We start from the raw sequence: 17806 nt of genomic DNA, 5'->3' as shown, positions 1-17806 counted from the left end.
TTTTGTTAGGTAACAGCCTTATTTTAAAATGGATTAAATGTAATTTTCCCCCTCGTCAATCTACACACAATACCCCATAATGACAAAGCAAAAACATTTTTTTAGTCTTTTATAATTTATATAAGAAAACAGAAATATCACATTTACATAAGTAGTCAGACCCCTTACTCAGTTCTTTGTTGAAGCACCTTTGGCAGTGATTACAGCCTTGAGTCTTCTTGGGTATGACGCTACAAGCTTGACACCTGTATTTGGGGAGTTTCTCTCATTCTTCTCTGCAGATCCTCTCAAGCTCTGTCAGGTTGGATGGGGAGTGTTGCTGCATGGCTATTTGGGCCACTCAAGGACATTCCGAGACTTCTCATGAAGCCACTCCTGCGTTGTCTTGGCTGTGTGCTTAGGGTCATTGTCCTGTTGGAAGGTGAACCTTCGTCCCAGTCTGAGGTCCTGAGTGCTCTGGAGCAGCTTTTCATCAAGGATCTCTGTACTTTGCTCCGTTCATCATTGCCACGATCCTGACTAGTCTCCCAGTCCCTGCTACTGAAAAATATCCCCACAGCATGATGCTGCCACCACCATGCTTCACCGTACGGATGGTGCCAGATTTCCTCCAGACGTGACGCTTTGCACTCAGGCCAAAGAGTTCAGTCTTGGTTTCATCAGACCAGAGAAACTTGTTTGTCATTGTTTGAGAGTCTTTCGGTGCCTTTTGATAAACTCCAAGCAGAGTTTGTGATTTTTACTGAGGAGCGGCTTCGTTCTGGCCACTTTACCATAAAGGCCTAACTGGTGCTGCAGAGATTTTTGTCCTTCTGGAAGGTTCTGCCATCTCCACAGAGGAAATCTTGAGCTCTGTCAGAGTGACCATGGGGTTCTTGGTCACCTTCCTGACCAAGGCCCTTTTCCCCCTGATTGATCGGTTTGGCGGCTAGCTCAAGGAAGAGTCTTGGTGGTTCCAAACTTCTTCCATTTAAGAATGATGGAGGCCACTGTGTTCTTGGGGACCTTCAATGCTGCAGAAATGTTTTGGTACCCTTTCCCAGATCTGTACCTCAACAAAGTCCTGTCTCGGAGCTCTATGGACAATTCCTCCAATCTCATTGCTTGGTTTTTGCTCTGACATGCACTGTCAACTGTGGGACCTTATATAGACAGGTGTGTGCCTTTCCAAATCATGTCCAATCAATTGAATTTACCACAGGTGGACTCCAATCAAGTTGTAGAAACATCTCAAGGATGATCAATGGAAACAGGATGCACCTGAGCTCAATTTTGAGTCTCATAGCAAAGGGTCTGAATAATTATGTAAATCTTTTTTGTATTTTTTATGTAACATTTGCAAACATTTCTACAAACCTGTTTTTGCTTTGTCATTATGGGGTATTGTGTGTAGATTTTCTGAGGAAATTGTTTAATTAAATACATTTTCGAATAAGGCTGTGACGCAACAAAACGCAGAAAAAAGAAAGCCGTCTAAATACTGTGTATCACTCTGTCTCTCACTCATACAGATGACTACACACTGACTGTACAGGTCTACAACCAATACGACAGCATCAAGGGGGCCATATCACTGAAGGTACGGCCTCCATTGACTCGTATACTCATCTCCCCATCTCCTCCGGTTCCCCTGGTCAACCAGACCTTTCTTCTTGAAGCCTCTTCATACCCATCTCACTACGGAATCCTGTACACTTGGAACTTTGGGGACGGTTCAAAGGAAATCCAAGGATTCCACGGCGAAATTAGCCATGTTGCTCGGACCACTGGGGTTTATAACATGACTGTGTGCGCTAACAACACCTTGACTGCACTGACAGCCTGGGTGGCCGTGGCAGTGGTGGAGAAGGTATCTGGACTCCAGTTGAGCTGTAGTGGACCCAGTGAACTGAAGTCTGCAACTGAAATCAAGGGCAAAGTGGCTTCAGGTTCCAGTCTTCACTGGGACTGGGACTTTGGTGATGGGTCTGGACATAAAAACATCACAGACAACTCTGCATCCCATGTCTACGAGTCCCCAGGGAGTTACACAGTCAAAGTGACCGTGTCTAACACAGTCAGCCAGGCTAGCCAGTCCATCCGTCTGGAAGTCTACAGGTTGGCCATCAGTGGAATTCTGCCATCGGAGTGTTCCGAGACAGAGAAAGAGATACCGCTCCAAGCACTGGTGAATGGGAATGTTTCCATGCTGACTTTCCATTGGAATTTCGGGGATGGATCACCTTTGTCAGTACAGAAGGGAAAGTCTGTTGTTACTCACACTTATTCAAACTCTGGGGTTTATAACGTTAACATAACTGTTCTCAGTATAGTAGGATATGTCTTTTATGATGCCAACGTTTGCATTGAGGCCCCCATTACCGGGTTAACCATCCACCCATCACAGGATGCTGTGGCAGTAGGAAAAGAGGTGTGTTTTAATGCAGTTGCTGCCCCCAAAAGACAGCCCACTGGATATCAGTTTCTGTGGCTCAATCATTCATCCAACAGCTCTCCTATAAGAGGACTGGCTCACCATTGCTTTGTGTATAAGGAGGAAGGGATCCAGGATGTTTCAGTGATGGTAAGTAACAAAGTCAGCCAGAGCATAGCCAAAGCCACTGTTGCTGTGCAGAAGCCTGTGAGTAAACCATCCATAGCACATAGCAGTCAAAGCAACACACTGACTGTCAATGAGAAGATGACACTTTGGGTCAAGAGTTGCCCTGGGACCAATGTTTCTGTGCAGTGGGACTTTGGTGACGGCTCACCACTGGCAAAGAGTCTAAATGTTTCCCATGTCTTTACTTCCGCTGGTAGGTTTACAGTCAAGGCCACAGCTTCTAATGCAGTTAGCCTGGATTCTGTTAACCTGGAAGTGAACGTACTGCTTCCTGTGTCAGACCTGGAGCTGAAAATCAGCCAGCCATTTGCGGTAGTAGGAGAAAAGACTGTCATAACAGCAGTTGGCAATGTTTCAGGTAATGTCAATTTCTACTGGTCAGTGGATGGCCCTGATACCACCACTGAGCTTGGGACGTCTCACTTTCAGTATGTGTTTCTTAAAGCAGGTGTGTATCAGGTCAAAGTCACAGCCCAGAACCTGGTGAGCCAACAGGAGGCAGCCATTTTGATTATAGTTTTAGAGAGAATACAAGGGCTTCAATTCTCAAGTCTGAGCCTGACATCCATGAGCTACATACCAACCAGAGAGAATGTCTTGCTCACTGCGTCAGTAACACATGGCTCCAATGTCACTTACCATTGGCTAGCCAACCAGAGAGGTGTGACCCAAACTGGCAGTGTTGGTGAGCATTTTGTGTGGTTCACTGAAACTCCAGGTAATATATCTGTTGAGTTGACAGCTTCCAACGGACTTGGTAAGACGACCAGCCGTATTTCTCTAAAGGCAGTAGAGCGAGTTTCAGGGGCTAGAATGTCTACAGCTAGAGACACCATACCATTAGAGAAGTATACCAACATCTCTGTAACTGTGGAGACTGGATCTGACCTTCAGTATCTCTGGAATGTGAACTCAGACCTTTCACCCTTACAGACTGATGTTCCTTTTCTTCTTTACATGTTTGAGACTCTGGGTTCTTGTTCTGTCAGTGTGTCGGTCCAGAATGTTCTCAGTTCAAGCAACGCCACCAAACATTTCACAGTTCAGGAGGAGGTTAGAGAGGCAGACTTTCAGGTAGGTGGCAAGACACATCCATTCTTTATAACGTCCAATACTCAAGTTGCACTCTATGGATATGTCAATAAAGGGAATGATCAGCACTGGGAGTGGAAAGTTGTTGAGTGTACTGGAGGTGCTGTGGTTTTGGACAACAATCAGTCAGTTATCTATACCTTTACAGATGTAGGGGTCTATAATGTCTCTCTGAACGTCTCTAATTGTATTAGCTGGCAGGCAGTCTCACACAGAGTCACCATCCAGGATGCTATTCAGGGCTTGACTCTAAACCTTAGCAGGTCTACGGTCTGCGCTGAAGATCATATTGCTTTTACACCATTCGTTTCCAAAGGAACCAATGTCAGCTTCTCTTTAGCCTTTGATGAAGTTGAGCCATCATATGACCTTGTTGAGGTAAGCTTCACCACCTCCACCCTCCCAGTTGGGTCTCACTCTGTCACAGCCCGAGCCTGGAACAAGGTGAGCAACTCCCAGGTGTCATTGACCGTCCAGGTGGTTGAGAGGATCGGAGGCCTACGACTGGTCAACTGCTGTTCCACTGCTCTAGAAGCTCTAAAGGAGGTCCCTTTCCAAGCAATTGTCACGAGTGGTTCTCCAACCGATTACACCTGGACGATCCAATTAGAAGGGTTCCAGCCCTTACAGGTCATTGGACAGGAAGTGATATATACCTCACCCGGAAGTGGTTTGTTGTCTGTGGGTGTGATGGCCAGTAATGGCTTCTGCTCTGAAACCCTGAATGAGACAGCTATTGTTCAGTTGCCTGTGAGGGAGGTCACGATTGTTTGTGATTCTACAGAAAACTTTAGAGGCTATAGTGTCAGATTCTCAGTCACAGCAGATGGTGGCAGCAATTTGAGGTTTCAATGGGGCTTTGGAGACTCAAGTGAAGGAGTTGTCGTCACAAAATCCAATACAGTGGATCACACATATCTCACTGCTGGAAAATATATTGTTCAAGTCACAGCCTTCAATAACATCAGCCAGGTCTCCACACAACTGCTCACTGAGGTGAGAGAACTCCAGTGCTCACTCCCTCAGGTCACTTTAGTCCAGGGCCAATCCACAATCGTCAAGTCTAGATCCAGCTACTTTGAAGCAAGCGTAGACATCAAAGGCTGCACCGCATACAAGACCATGTACCTATGGGAAGTGTTTAGGGGAGTGGCTGTGGAGCTGACAAGACTGACGACACTCTGGTAACCCAAAGCAGTGGGCACCCAGCAATCCAGGACAGCAGTGGACATCCAGTAACCCTGATTAACCTGGTGGGTGTGACTACACCACTGTTGTCCCTCCCTAAGCAGGCCCTGGAGGTGGGCCAGTACTGCCTGGGGTTCACTGTCTCTCTCCAGGGAACCCCTCTACGTCTGTACAGGACGTCCAGGCTCTCTGTGGTTCACAGTTCCCTGGTACCCATCATCAGGGGGGGATCGCATAGACTGGTGTCAAGCCACAGTGACCTGATCCTGGATGGGTCAGAGTCCCATGATCCTGACGGAGAGGAAGGGGAGCTGAACTACCACTGGGAATTCATCACTGAGGTCATTTAAATCAGAATTAGGAACCCTTCATTGCCTTTCTACTATTTAGGTCGAGATTGTTCACTTACATTTATGTTAACTTATATTGCTGTCTCACCTGGATGTTTTCTCCTAATTGTACCAATGGTGTCCGTTTCTGCCTGTAGAACTCTACTGGGTGGTCGTCCCAGGACCAGGATCAGCTTGTAGGGTATGACAGCAGCAGGTTGACTGTCCCCAGCAGGAAGCTACAGCCAGACAAGCTCTACCTCTTCACCCTCACTGTCCAAAAGGAAGGGAGGAGACCTATCTCTACTACACAGTCAGTGAGTCCCACATTATCTCTACACACCACAATATCTTGATGCAACGAAGGTGGTTCAGCAAACCATGCTCTGTAAATGGGTTGCTGTGAATTTGACAGTAACTTACAGGCAGCTAGTGGTAGGTAAGTTACTGTTTTTCATATTGCAGTACAACTACTGTAATCTAAATGCAGTATCAAAGCAAGTACTGTGTAATGACGCACAGTAAAATACCGTATAATTGACGTACTCTACTGTAAAAAGCAAATGCTACTGTCATCGTAATGAATGAATGAACGGATGGATGAATGAATTAAATTCATTGAAGGGAGATTGTGTTTGTATTTTACAGGATTTTACTGTTTTACACATTACAGCAGACAGCATATCAATTAATATTTGGTGTTTTATATAACTTGCACTTGTAGAGGCCTTAATGGTATTTTTCTATCTCAATATCAAATCATTTCTGGGTAACAGTTAAGTACCTAACTGTGATTGTTTTCAAATAAAATGGTGAAAAGACACAAAAATAGAAAAATAGCTTCTTAGCAAAGAGCAATTTCTCAAGCAAGAATTTTGCTGGGACTGTCTGGGAGTGGTCTGAGTGGGGAGGGGAAAACTAGCTTTTATTGGCAGAGAGGTTTGGAACGCTCTTTCTTATTGGTCTATTAACTAATTTACCAACTGGTGATATCATCCCACAAAAACAGGCTGAAATTTCAGCCGGTCCTTTCAAACAGCTCTTAAACTACAAGAGCTTTTTCACTGCATTATTCCAACCTCATAGTGTGAAAATATATATAAAACAGAAGAAAAACTAAATGTTTGACTGCACTGGGCCTTTAACAAAGGTTTCCAAACTGGATGTGACTGCAGGGCAAAACAGACAAATGCTCAACCATTAAAAGCTTAAGACTAGCTGCCTCTCCAATCTGTCCCCTATACATTTATAATTGATGGGGCACTACTACCACATACCAGTTAAACTGGTACAGCATTCTCACTAATGGGTGCAACAAATATAGCCTCTTACAAGGCAGGCCTCAAAATATGTTAATGAGCCAGAAATAACAATACCATGCACCCGCTAGTGTTCAAAATGACCATATAAACTTTTCAGTTTCAGTGTGGTTGTGTTATGTTTATTTGAGAGGATATACATGTCAAATACTCCTCCATTCCTCTAGGTGGCGGTATCTAAAGTTGCAGTGCTTCCTGTAAGTGTGGAGTGTGTTTCCTGCAGTCGTCTCTCTTCTTTCCGTGTCAGCCAGAGTCGCCCCATTGTGCTCTCTGGTCGTTGTGACAAGTGTGGCAGCCGTGTTCAGGTAAGTTCCCCTCTACGTAGCTAATTTGCTGACCTAAACAACATTTACCGTTTGTGACAAATTAAATAAAATGAGGCACCATCAGCTGTCATGGCTGCTTTCTGTAGGACTTATGGCGGAAAGTTGATGTATGGTCTTTCTCTTTTCACAGTACAAATGGAGCGAAAAGGATCAGAACGGCGTGATCCTTGACCTGAACAAGGTGACCACTACGGGCAGTCTCTCTCCTGAACTGGTGGTCCGACCGGGGGTGCTGCAGGAGGGGTGTAACTATACCTTCACCCTAAATGTTACCCACTCTGCTCGGGGAAGATGGGGGTTTGCTAGCCTGACCCTCCTGCCCAACCCTCCACCCCATGGAGGGGTGTGTACTCTTACTCCAGGCCCTGGGGAGAACATACACCTGCTGGAGACTGTGGTAACATACAACTGCTCAGGTAATAGAAACAAAGACTCAAAGATACAATCACATCTTCTTTTGGTGTCTTTGCCATGTTTTACCATGGTGTACCAGATGTTCTGTATCTACTCCATAGGTTGGCTGGATGAGGATAGTGAGTCCCCCCAGATTATCTATATTCTCCAGGTGGCATCGTCATGCCCAGGCTGGGGCCAAGCCTGTCCCCTTCTCACCCTCTACAGGGGTACGCAGCATACATTTGGCAGCCTGGTGCCTCTGGGGGAGGTGGGGCCAGAGAAGGACCGGTCAATCATCTCTGTGATCCTGCAGGTAGAGGACCACCTGGGGTCAAAGGTCACAGCACTTAACAGGTGAACTGGAGATGAGTTTAAAACTGAGAATGCAGGGAAGAGGTTCCGACCTCAAGAGACCTATGGAGGTTGTGAAAAGACAATTTATGGATGCTTTTGTTTTTTCAGAACTATAACAGTGCTGAGACCTGTGGCTGGAGATAGGATCACAGAGTGGCTGAGGAACAAGAGCCAAACCGAACTATCGGGTTTACTTCAACAGGGTAACCCACAGCAGCTCATTCCCTATTCCATCGCCCTCACCAGCCAGCTCAATCAGGTATGAAATTACTTTTGTCTTTACCTGGCTGTGTCTCTCTTCCCCTTAACATTATCTTTCCTTTACCTGTCTATCTCTCTCCTCTCGGTCACAGGTGGATCTGACTTTGAGTGAGGAGGATCTCAGGGACAGGAGGGAGATCAGGGGGAATGTGACACAGGCGCTGGCCTCTCTGTCTGTGTACTCTCTACAGGATGCAGCCCAGATCAGCTTAGCCCTGGCCCAGTCCACTGTAGGTAACCTGGCCATAGTCTACTCAGACAGAGTTTGTGCCAATAAAAGCCTGGCAAAAAGACCCACAAATGATACAAATTTGTCCTCGACGCCTGAATGCCCCTGTGTGTTGTCTCTTGCAGGCAGTCCCAAGTGAGGTGGTGTGTGAGGGCTGTCAGGAGAATGTTCTAGATTCTGTGGGGAGAATGATCAGGGTTATGGAAGAGCAGATGGGACTAGGAGATGACACAGCCATAGACACGGGCAGAAATATCCTCCATGTGATAGGTACGGTACCAATTTCTGAGTGGGATCGACGGATACATGCTCACAGAGCAACGACAGGTATTAGTCCAAGATTTTTGACCAAAAACGGTTATTTCTCTCCAGGCAATTCGTTGGCTGCTGTGTCCAAGTCCAAGCTCGTCTCCTCTGGTCCTCACACTCACTCTAATGTATCTGAAACTGCAGTGTCAGCCCTGGACCATGCCAGGGCTCTCATGCGTATTCTGATGCGCTCGCGGCCACGCGACGAGGAACCCCTCTCTCTCTCTGCTCCACAGATCAGTGCCGTTGGTTACCACGGAAACCCCTCGGAACTCCTCTGCACCACTGACCCCTCGGTCAACACCCGCCAATCAAACCAGTCCAACAAATGGCAATTAAACCCTGACAAGTCAGAGTCATACCCAGCACATCCACCCTGCCAGTTCCTCATTCCCTCCTCTCTCAGTGCCCAGCTCCAGCGTCAGGTCCAGGGATCTGAGGTGGTACAGATTCTCCTGGGTTTGGAAGGGGGGTCTGAGTTCTTCTCAGCAGCCAACCCACCTATTTCTACTTCTCTGGCTGCCATGGAGTTCACCACGCCCCAGGGACAGCCCATACCCATTGCTAACCTGGACACTGACAGATCTATCAGGGTTACTTTGCCCTTAATATATACTGTAGGAAGGATCGGCGCTGGGCATCGGGCTAGTGGAAGTGGGTCTGGGTCTAGATCTGGTGGAATTGACAGAGCCGAGGGACGAGCCCCAATGGTTAACTTTACACTCCGAGCCGAAGGGTGGCTGGATTTTACAGTGAGGGCAATGAAGAATATGGATCCCAATGCTGGACTGTACATCTCCTTAAACTTCAGCCTGCTTCCAGGAGTTTCTCTGGTGGGCTCAGGACATGTGAGAATCACAGTGGCCACCCAGCCAGGTCATCCTGCCTCCCATGATTCCCTAGTCAGAGAGCTAGCCCTCTCCCTCTCCAGCCAGTCATCCGTGGAGGACACCATCTTCCTCTCTCCTCTGTGAGTGTTCTGTATCTAGACAGTTATGTTTTCCAAAACCTTTTACAAGTTGTTCACTTTTACACCGACAGAATGTTTTGAGGCCTGATTTTCTTTCACACATGGCGTATGATGACATGCCAGTCATTTACTAATGCAGCTTGTTGCCTATTATTTCTCTTCGTCCCTAGACTTAACAACACAGTACAATCTCTCTTTGTGAACCTGACATCCAGTCTGAGTGGAGCTCCAGTCCAGGCCTCAGTGTGTGTGTTCAGCTCTCTTTGCCAGTACTACAGCCTGAGGAAGAGGCGCTGGAGCGCTGAGGGCCTCCGGCCACTGGAGGGCAGCACCCTCCACTCAGCACACTGCCTCACCCAGCACCTCACCATGTTCGGGGCCAGTCTGTTTGTACATCCAGATGCTGTGGTGCTACTGCCACCGGTATGTTTGGGACACTCCTCGGGTTAACACAAGAATTGGTATAGCTCATTAGTACATACAGGGAAAATACATGTCAGCAGCCTTAGATAGATGCACATACATGCTGAAAAGGTAGAGGGACACAGAATTCCGAGACATGATCATACATTCAATATGGCCACCTGTTCACCCACCTTGGAACACCGTTTTTTAATTGAAACCTCCTACTGATTCTACTCATTTGTATTACATGTCCCCCTCCATCTCACCACCCCAGTCCAGTGGTCCAATGCGTAATGTGGTAGTGGGGATTGTGTGTGCTGTCCTGGTTCTGATCCACTTCCTCCTGGGTCTGATCGCCCACAAACTGGACCACCTGGAGAGCCTGAGACTATGCCATGTACCACTGTGTGGCCGACCTGGACGCTACAGCTACAGAGTCCTGGTCAAAACAGGCTGGCGACGAGGAGCAGGTAAAGGCACTGGCAGATCTTAGACGACTGGGTAGGTGTAAGCAATAGATCCGCTTCTTTTCTGTCGTATTGCTGACAGTTCTCACCGAGCCAGTCCTAACGTCTGGGAGGGAACGAGGGTAGGAGAGAGAGAACATCTGGCTGAGAAAGCATCGTGTCAAAGTGAAAAAGTTCACGTTCATTTGTACTTCCCATCAGGCACGACGGCCCACGTGGGCATCAGTCTGTACGGGGTGACTAAAAGCGGTTCACGCCACCTGCAGCGGGAGGGGGCGTTCCAACGAAGTGGTCTGGACCTGTTCCACCTGGAGACGGACAGCAACCTGGGAGAGGTGTGGAAGATACGCCTCTGGCATGACAACACAGGTAACCATGACAACACAGGTAACTACTGTAGTCTCGCATTGCAAGACTTCGTAGTCTTGTATTCACTCGCCTACTGTAACACAAGGAAAGCAGGAGATCGAGGCTCCAGGTAGTAAGATTCCAAACAGGTTGACAAAACAATACCTGTTCGTGTGTATGTCTCCCAGGTCTGGACCCATCGTGGTACGTGCAGCATGTGGTGGTGTGGGACCCTCAGACAGACCACCTGTTCTACTTCCTGGTAGAAGACTGGCTGTCTGTGGAGAACGACAGGAACAAGGGAGGAGGGACAGTGGAGAAGGAGATGTTGGCCTCCTGTAAGTGCTACAACTCTCTGTATCTGTCTTTACACTCAGGGAAAGCATGACCACCTCCAAGACAAATTTCTCTCTCTCTCTCTCCATCTATCTCTCAGGTCCTGAGGAGCTGTCTCAGTTCCAACGTGTTCTCTCCTCCCAGCTGGCGTTTGGAATGCTGGAGCGCCACCTGTGGCTCTCTCTGTGGGAACGCCCCGCCCACAGCCGCTTCATGCGGGGGCAGAGGGTGACGGTGTGTGCCCTCCTGCTACACCTCTACCTTGCACTAGGGGCATTGTGGTACGGGGCTGTGGGCACAGAGGGGCATAGGTGAGATGGCAGTCTAACCAGAACATTCCAGGTGACAATAGTGTACACAATAGAAGGTTCTTGTGAATGTGCTCAGGTGGGATTCAATCAATCTCGCACTGTGGACAACTCACTGCGCTGAACAACATTGATGTTTTGCCTGAGACTAATTAACTCTGTTAAGTGAAAGAATCAGCCATTTTAAGGGTGTTGTGTTTTAGTGTACCGGTTTCGGCCCGGTTGCTTGTAACCTGGGAAACGGTTGCAGTGGGGATGACTATTGCCATCCTGGTGTTTCCTCTCCAGTGTCTCCTCTGCTTCCTGTTGCGAAAGACTCACAGCCAGGTACCTCTCCTACATCTCTCTCTCCTTCTCCATCCATTTTTCCTGTTGCCCGTCAACAACAAAAAAATCCTATGACTGCCTATTAAACCACACATTGTTATCATTTCTGTCAATAAAAAACTGAAGTCAATCAGAGGTCAATGTGAATGTGTATTGTATATTGACTCTGTTGATTTGGAAAGTGCTTCCAAATCAACAGAGTCATGTGGAAAGTCCTTGACGGAGATGATGCTTGGTTCAGCCACAAATGTTGGGTTGGGTTTCCCTTTCCCTGTGTGTGTTTCAGGTAGCGGAGGATATGTCAGTGCCTCCATCCCCTGTGTGTCAGTCAGTGGAGATGGGCGTCCATCTCGGCCAATCAGATCTTTCCTGCTCCTCCTTCCTGTCTTTGCCTGAAGGACCTGATCTGCCAGGCCTGGGTGGAGACACACCCTCTTCTGTAAGAGTGCAAACTCTCACACGTGTCAATGCATGCACGTACACAGATTCGCAAGAGAGCCAGAAAGCGCTGTGTAAGTTGTAAACTGGAAAGCTATCTTTTTCTTCTCTCGTAGCTGATGGGAAGCAAGGCATTCAACGCTGAGTTCTGGAATGCCACTAACCTGGGAGTGGAGAAGGAAGGAGATGGCATGACCCTGTGGCCCTCCTGGGAAATAACCTCTGACCCCTTGGGATCATCCATGGGTCATGCCCGTCTGCTGAAGAGGAAGAAAGCCCTGACAAAGCTATGCCTAGCCTCACCCTCCTCACCCCGATTTCTCATCTCCAACCCCCCACCCTCCTCTACTGCACCTGTGGGTCCATCCCGATCCCTGTCTGGCCTGCATCCAGACCACAGCCACGGACACAACCTGCAACCTAATGTCCTTACCCTGTCTGGTGTGTGTGTTTGTGTGTGTCCCATATGTGTTACTATGACTCCTGTGTGAATACGTTTACAATGATTGTCTCTCATGGTGTTTCAGAGGAGGACCTGTTGAGGTCTATAGCAGCAGACACAGGAGTGTCCGACAGTCCCTCAACATCAGACAGTGGCCGCTACTCCCCCAGGACCACCTCTCTGTCCCACAGGTAAGACCTGCCTGACCAGTACACTTCAGACCCAAACCCCAGAAAATACCGTATCTGGCCCTGTCTACAGTATATCCTCTGAATATACAGTCCTCCTCCTCCCCTCTTTCAGTGGAGATCAGAGTTGATCTGACTGGACTAGATAGCAGGGAACAACCAGTCCTAGTAATTTGTATAGCACTGTTGCCTGTTGGCAAGGACTACTTCTGAGTCTTACTCATCTCTCTGTGGGTTTTAGCCAGAGCCGGGGCAGCTCCTGCAGTGGCTGGTCTGAGCTGAGTGTGGACAAACCACTCTATGGGACAGAGATCCACAACCCCCCCTGCTCTCCCATCTCTCTGCACGGGACAGGGCTGTTTAGGCCTTCCTCATCTCTCTCTGTCTACTCCATCGCCAGTACCTTCCTACCCAGCCCCTCCCCTGACTCCACAGACTCTACCACACGCATAGGTGAGCCACTACACAGACTTATCCACACTTTGTTACGATTCCCTCCTCTTTATGACAAATGTATTACTATGTGGATGCGAGACTTCACCCTTTAAAACTTTCTATGAATGATGTCTATTTTGCACGAATAATCCTCTGAACTATCTGAATATTCATATCAAACAACTCAATCATATTTTCAGACATCATAGAGCATAGTTTCCTCCATGTTTTTCACCCCACCCAGGTGTGGCCCGTGGCAAGCCCAGCTGGCTGCTACCTCCCTGGGCACTGCAAGTCATTTACCCCCTGGTTGTGTTGTTGCTGGGGGCCTGCCTGGCGGTAGTAGGCCTCTATGGGAGTCACTTCTCTAGCTCAGTGGTCCTGATGTGGCTCCTCTCAGCCCTGTCTGCCTTCCTCACCTCCGCTCTGCTGCTGGAGCCTCTCAAGGTAGGCAGATAGAGACATACACACGGGGAGGCTCAATAGTTAATGCAACAAATTGTTAGCAATGAATGTTTTCACCGTACCAGAGAGAGAGAGAGAGATACACAACCATATGGCTTCTCTATTTCCTGTAGACCCATGTGATTGTAAAACGTAATTTGCTGGCTTTGAATCTATTGAAATCTGTTCAGTCTAAGCGGGACTAGACAGGTATGCACCTTATAACCTTATTAACTAATGGTACTGTCCTCTCCTCAGGTGTGTGTGCAGGCCTTGTTCTATGCTGTGGTGTTAAGGCCTGTAGACCCCGAGGTGAACGATCGGCTGGGGCAGGAGACCGTCATTAAGAGAGAGGGGGGCAACCAGGGGGGCAAGGTGCACCCCCCTTGTGGGTTCGGCCTACTGCAAGCCAAGGAGGAGGCCAGGAAAGTGAGAGCGCTACGATCCCTCATGAAGGTGAAACAGGAAACAAACAAAAACAGCTCCTTATGGTAACCTCTGGAATGAACATATGTGGTGCACTGTTTATGTTCCTAACAACCTAGTACCATTTGGTATTGTACTGGAATTAAAATAACATGCATCTGAATGATTTATCTTCCCTTCTCCTCTCTTGTTCATTCCCTCTGTATACTCACTCTCTCTTTCATTTTCTCTCCTCTCTCCCCCCTCCCCAGCACTGTGTGGGCCACATGTTGTTCCTGTTGGTGGTGTTGATGGTGAACTACCAGGACAGTGTTCAGGAGACCCAGGGAAGACTGCTACACTCTGCCGTCAAACACTCACTGACCACCAACCTCAACACCATCACTGGGTAAGGGCTGCGTGTGTGATGTGTGTGTGTGCATGTACCCTGTACTGATTTGTGTATTGGTGTGTGTGCGGGGGCTGTGTCCACATGTATCTCTCTGTGTTGGTTTCAGGTGGGAGGGGGCGTGGCAGTGGATGGACAAAATCCTGGTGCCACACCTCCATCAGAACCCCGCCTTCCACCTGGTGGGGTTACCACGGATATGCTGTATACACACTCCAGACCATAATAATGGAGTCTTTCTGGGGAACAGCAGTTTTACCACACGCCAGCTTCTCTCTGTTCTACACAGCACACACTGGACCACAGCACAGTGAGTTACACACATACGCACACAGACATACGCCAGCTTCTCTTTGTTCTACACAGCACACACTGGACCACAGCACAGTGACTTACACACATACGCACACAGACACGCACCAGTTCCACACAAATGATCCTACATGATTATTTGTACTCTTCATCTCTCAGGTTAAAGGCTGTGTCCATTGACTTCACCCAGTACCACAGAGAGACGAGTCTGTTTGTGTGTGTGTCTGTTCTACTAGAGAAGACCCAGATACACACACTCATCTCCTCCCTCTCCATCCATCCTCTACTCATCCCCCCATCCTCCTCAGGACCAGACCTGGAGATTGCACTCATGGTAACATTTGATAAACAATTTGTTTGTATAAAACAACACTATTATTCCCATTCATTAGGGATTTCAAAAATGTAATATCGTCAATAGGTTCCGTTCTGAGATACTCAGTTGGCCACTCGGTTTTGAAACCTTTCTCCCCCAAGGTGCTTCTGCTCCTCTCTGCCCTCCTCTTTCTGGGGGTGGAGCTATGGGTCATGGCTACTGACCGTGCCCAGTACGTGCGTCAGGGCTGGCGCTGGCTACAGTTCCTCCTCGCCTCTTTGTCCCTGGCGATGGCCGCGCTGCGATTCTGCTTCCTGTCCCAGGCTGCTTCCTGTCTGTCTCAGCACCGCTCCAGACCAGACTCCTTCACTGAGTTCCACAGCGCCGCCCTGCTGGCCAGGAGGTCCACACAGATATCAGCCATACTGCTCACTCTGCTGGTACTCAAGGTACTGGACAACTTAAAGATAGTTCCTAAAGAATGACGTTATTTGAATAGTTCCTAAAGAATGACGTTATATGAATAGTTCCTAAAGAATGACGTTATTTGAATAGTTCCTAAAGAATGACGTTATTTGAATAGTTCCTAAAGAATGACGTTATATGAATAGTTCCTAAAGAATGACGTTATTTGAATAGTTCCTAAAGAATGACGTTATTTGAATAGTTCCTAAAGAATGACGTTATTTGAATAGTTCCTAAAGAATGACGTTATTTGAATAGTTCCTAAAGAATGACGTTATTTGAATAGTTCCTAAAGAATGACGTTATTTGAATAGTTCCTAAAGAATGACGTTATTTGAATAGTTCCTAAAGAATGACGTTATATGAATAGTTCCTAACTCCATGGGTTAGGAATCCACATCTTGTGCCAGACCATAATAATGGAGTCTTTCCGGGGAACACCAGTTTTACCACACACAATGCAAAAATGCAACAATGCAATAATGTGTGTTTCAGATGGTGGGTACTCTCAGGTACGTGCGGAGGTGGGTGGTGTTTGGTCGAGTGCTTCAGCGGGCATGGAGAGAGATGGCTGCTGTGGCTCTACTATTGATCTTACTGCTGCTGCTCTTCGCTCACACTGGACACATGGTAGGAAATGGAAGGGTAGGAAATGGAAGATTATGTAATGTAACCAAGGTTCTCTGCAGGAATATGCGAGACACAGCTCACTCTATGGGAATATGCATTTCCTATTCATGCATATATGTTTGTGTCTCAGCTCTTCTCCAGGTCTGTAGATGGGTTCCTGTCTGTGTACCAGGCTGGTGTGTCTGTGCTGTCTGTGCTGCGTGGTCGCCTGGTCCTGCAGAGGCTCAGCAGGGCTCACCCTGTCCTCGGACCCCTCTACGCCCTCTCTCTGCTGGCGCTGGGAGGTTGGCTGCTGGCCCGTCTCTCTGGAGCTGTTCTGCTCCGCACATACAGGGTTGTGCAGGCTGAGATGTACAGGCCAGCCATGGAGTCCCAGGACTACGAGATGGTGGAGTTCTTCATCAAAAGACTGAAGCTCTGGATGGGACTCATTAAGGCCAAGGAGGTATGGAGGAAACTCATTCATTCATTTGATTAAACACAAATTGAAACTTCTGAAATCTCCCTCCCTCCCTTCTCTCCACAGTTCAGACACAGGGTGAAGTTTGAGGGCATGGTGGTGCCTCCCTCCAGATCATCCCAAGGATCCTTTCTCTCCACCCTCTCCTCCCCCCATCCCCTGTCCTCCGCCCTCTCCCTGGGTTCCGAAGACTCGGGTATGTCCGACGCTCCGGGTTTAGACGTTCAGCTCAACCTGGACCGCCTGCTGTCTTGCGTCAACGGTCTGCTTTCACGTTTCGACCGCGTCAACCAGCTGACTGCAGACGTTCAGGGTCTGGAGACCCAGCTCGAGGAGGTGCAGAGCAGGAGGAGGAAGAGGAGGCCGCAGAGACTTGGAAGAAGAGAAGAGACAAGTGAAGAAAGAGGAGTAGGTGGAGGGGCGATGGGCAGGAGGACAGCTCTGCTACCCCCTCATTCTCACATCTCCCTCACTTCCTTATCTCCTTCTTTAAACCCCATTACCCTTCTCTCCTGCCCTCCCTCCACCAATCCTTCCCTCCCTCGTGTTCACAGCTCCTACTCCGAGTCTGTCGTTCTCCAGCTTCACCCACACCCACCCAGGGACACTCACCTCTCCGAGGCAACCAAACCCACACAAAGGAGCCCTGGCCTGGGCTTGGGCACCGGGCCTTCCTGGTGTCCTGGAGCCAGGCAGTTTCCTAGACGTCGAGCCTGGCACTCAGGGAGTTCTCACTCAGCTGATGCAGCTCAGAGGCCCCCCCAGGCCCCTGGTGGAGGTGGTAGTGGGGTCAACACGAAGGCCAGGCCCTGTAGTGAGGAGGGGGACAGGAGACGCGCCAGCGAGGGAGTGCCTGTGAAGAGACGGGCCTGGATCTCAGAGGGGCCTGAGACAGACATAGACTGAAACTGAGAGAGGGACTGAGACAGAGATTAAAGAGCCTATTACTGTGGGTATACAGTATCTAGTGTATGAACCTCTAAGGTTCCAGCTATGAATTGCGCAGTACTACTTCAAGAGACAGGTTTTCCCACTGTTGTCTACCTCTTTACTAGAGCTTCTGCATGAGGTATTCTACATACGTATGCTGAGGTTGTATACCTTGTACTTCTTGTGCATCTACTGTATAATAAACATTTAAAATAGAGGATTATTTTGTAATCTCCAAGAACTGTGGATTATATTATCCTCTTATCTGTAACAAGTAGTGACACACCGCATTAAATAATCAACAAGTCATTTGTTTACGTTGTGAATTTCCTCAAATGTCAAAACAAATCACATTTCATTTGTCTC

The 17806-nt window shown here is 48.2% G+C and overlaps 1 protein-coding gene across 1 annotated transcript in view; it reads left to right on the top strand.

Annotated features, from left to right (window-relative positions):
- Nucleotides 1-17806, top strand: part of pkd1b (polycystic kidney disease 1b) — a 28811-nt gene extending 11005 nt beyond the window's left edge. The window contains exons 10-37 of the mRNA XM_052478433.1: nucleotides 1512-4878; nucleotides 4917-5223; nucleotides 6698-6835; nucleotides 6987-7272; nucleotides 7372-7606; nucleotides 7715-7865; nucleotides 7960-8097; nucleotides 8222-8366; nucleotides 8469-9375; nucleotides 9546-9798; nucleotides 10055-10250; nucleotides 10449-10616; nucleotides 10784-10933; nucleotides 11032-11242; nucleotides 11443-11566; nucleotides 11853-12005; nucleotides 12121-12445; nucleotides 12532-12637; nucleotides 12876-13087; nucleotides 13314-13516; nucleotides 13772-13969; nucleotides 14191-14327; nucleotides 14437-14637; nucleotides 14799-14973; nucleotides 15117-15404; nucleotides 15916-16050; nucleotides 16181-16495; nucleotides 16577-17806. Of these exons, the coding sequence (XP_052334393.1) occupies nucleotides 1512-4878; nucleotides 4917-5223; nucleotides 6698-6835; nucleotides 6987-7272; nucleotides 7372-7606; nucleotides 7715-7865; nucleotides 7960-8097; nucleotides 8222-8366; nucleotides 8469-9375; nucleotides 9546-9798; nucleotides 10055-10250; nucleotides 10449-10616; nucleotides 10784-10933; nucleotides 11032-11242; nucleotides 11443-11566; nucleotides 11853-12005; nucleotides 12121-12445; nucleotides 12532-12637; nucleotides 12876-13087; nucleotides 13314-13516; nucleotides 13772-13969; nucleotides 14191-14327; nucleotides 14437-14637; nucleotides 14799-14973; nucleotides 15117-15404; nucleotides 15916-16050; nucleotides 16181-16495; nucleotides 16577-17416 (10064 nt within the window). The 3' untranslated portion in view covers nucleotides 17417-17806. The remainder of the gene's footprint in view (nucleotides 1-1511; nucleotides 4879-4916; nucleotides 5224-6697; nucleotides 6836-6986; nucleotides 7273-7371; nucleotides 7607-7714; nucleotides 7866-7959; nucleotides 8098-8221; nucleotides 8367-8468; nucleotides 9376-9545; nucleotides 9799-10054; nucleotides 10251-10448; nucleotides 10617-10783; nucleotides 10934-11031; nucleotides 11243-11442; nucleotides 11567-11852; nucleotides 12006-12120; nucleotides 12446-12531; nucleotides 12638-12875; nucleotides 13088-13313; nucleotides 13517-13771; nucleotides 13970-14190; nucleotides 14328-14436; nucleotides 14638-14798; nucleotides 14974-15116; nucleotides 15405-15915; nucleotides 16051-16180; nucleotides 16496-16576) is intronic.

This window comes from Oncorhynchus keta, chromosome 24 (assembly GCF_023373465.1).
Source record: "Oncorhynchus keta strain PuntledgeMale-10-30-2019 chromosome 24, Oket_V2, whole genome shotgun sequence".
Lineage (NCBI taxonomy): Eukaryota > Metazoa > Chordata > Actinopteri > Salmoniformes > Salmonidae > Oncorhynchus > Oncorhynchus keta.
This window is presented reverse-complemented; position numbering and strand designations above follow the sequence as displayed.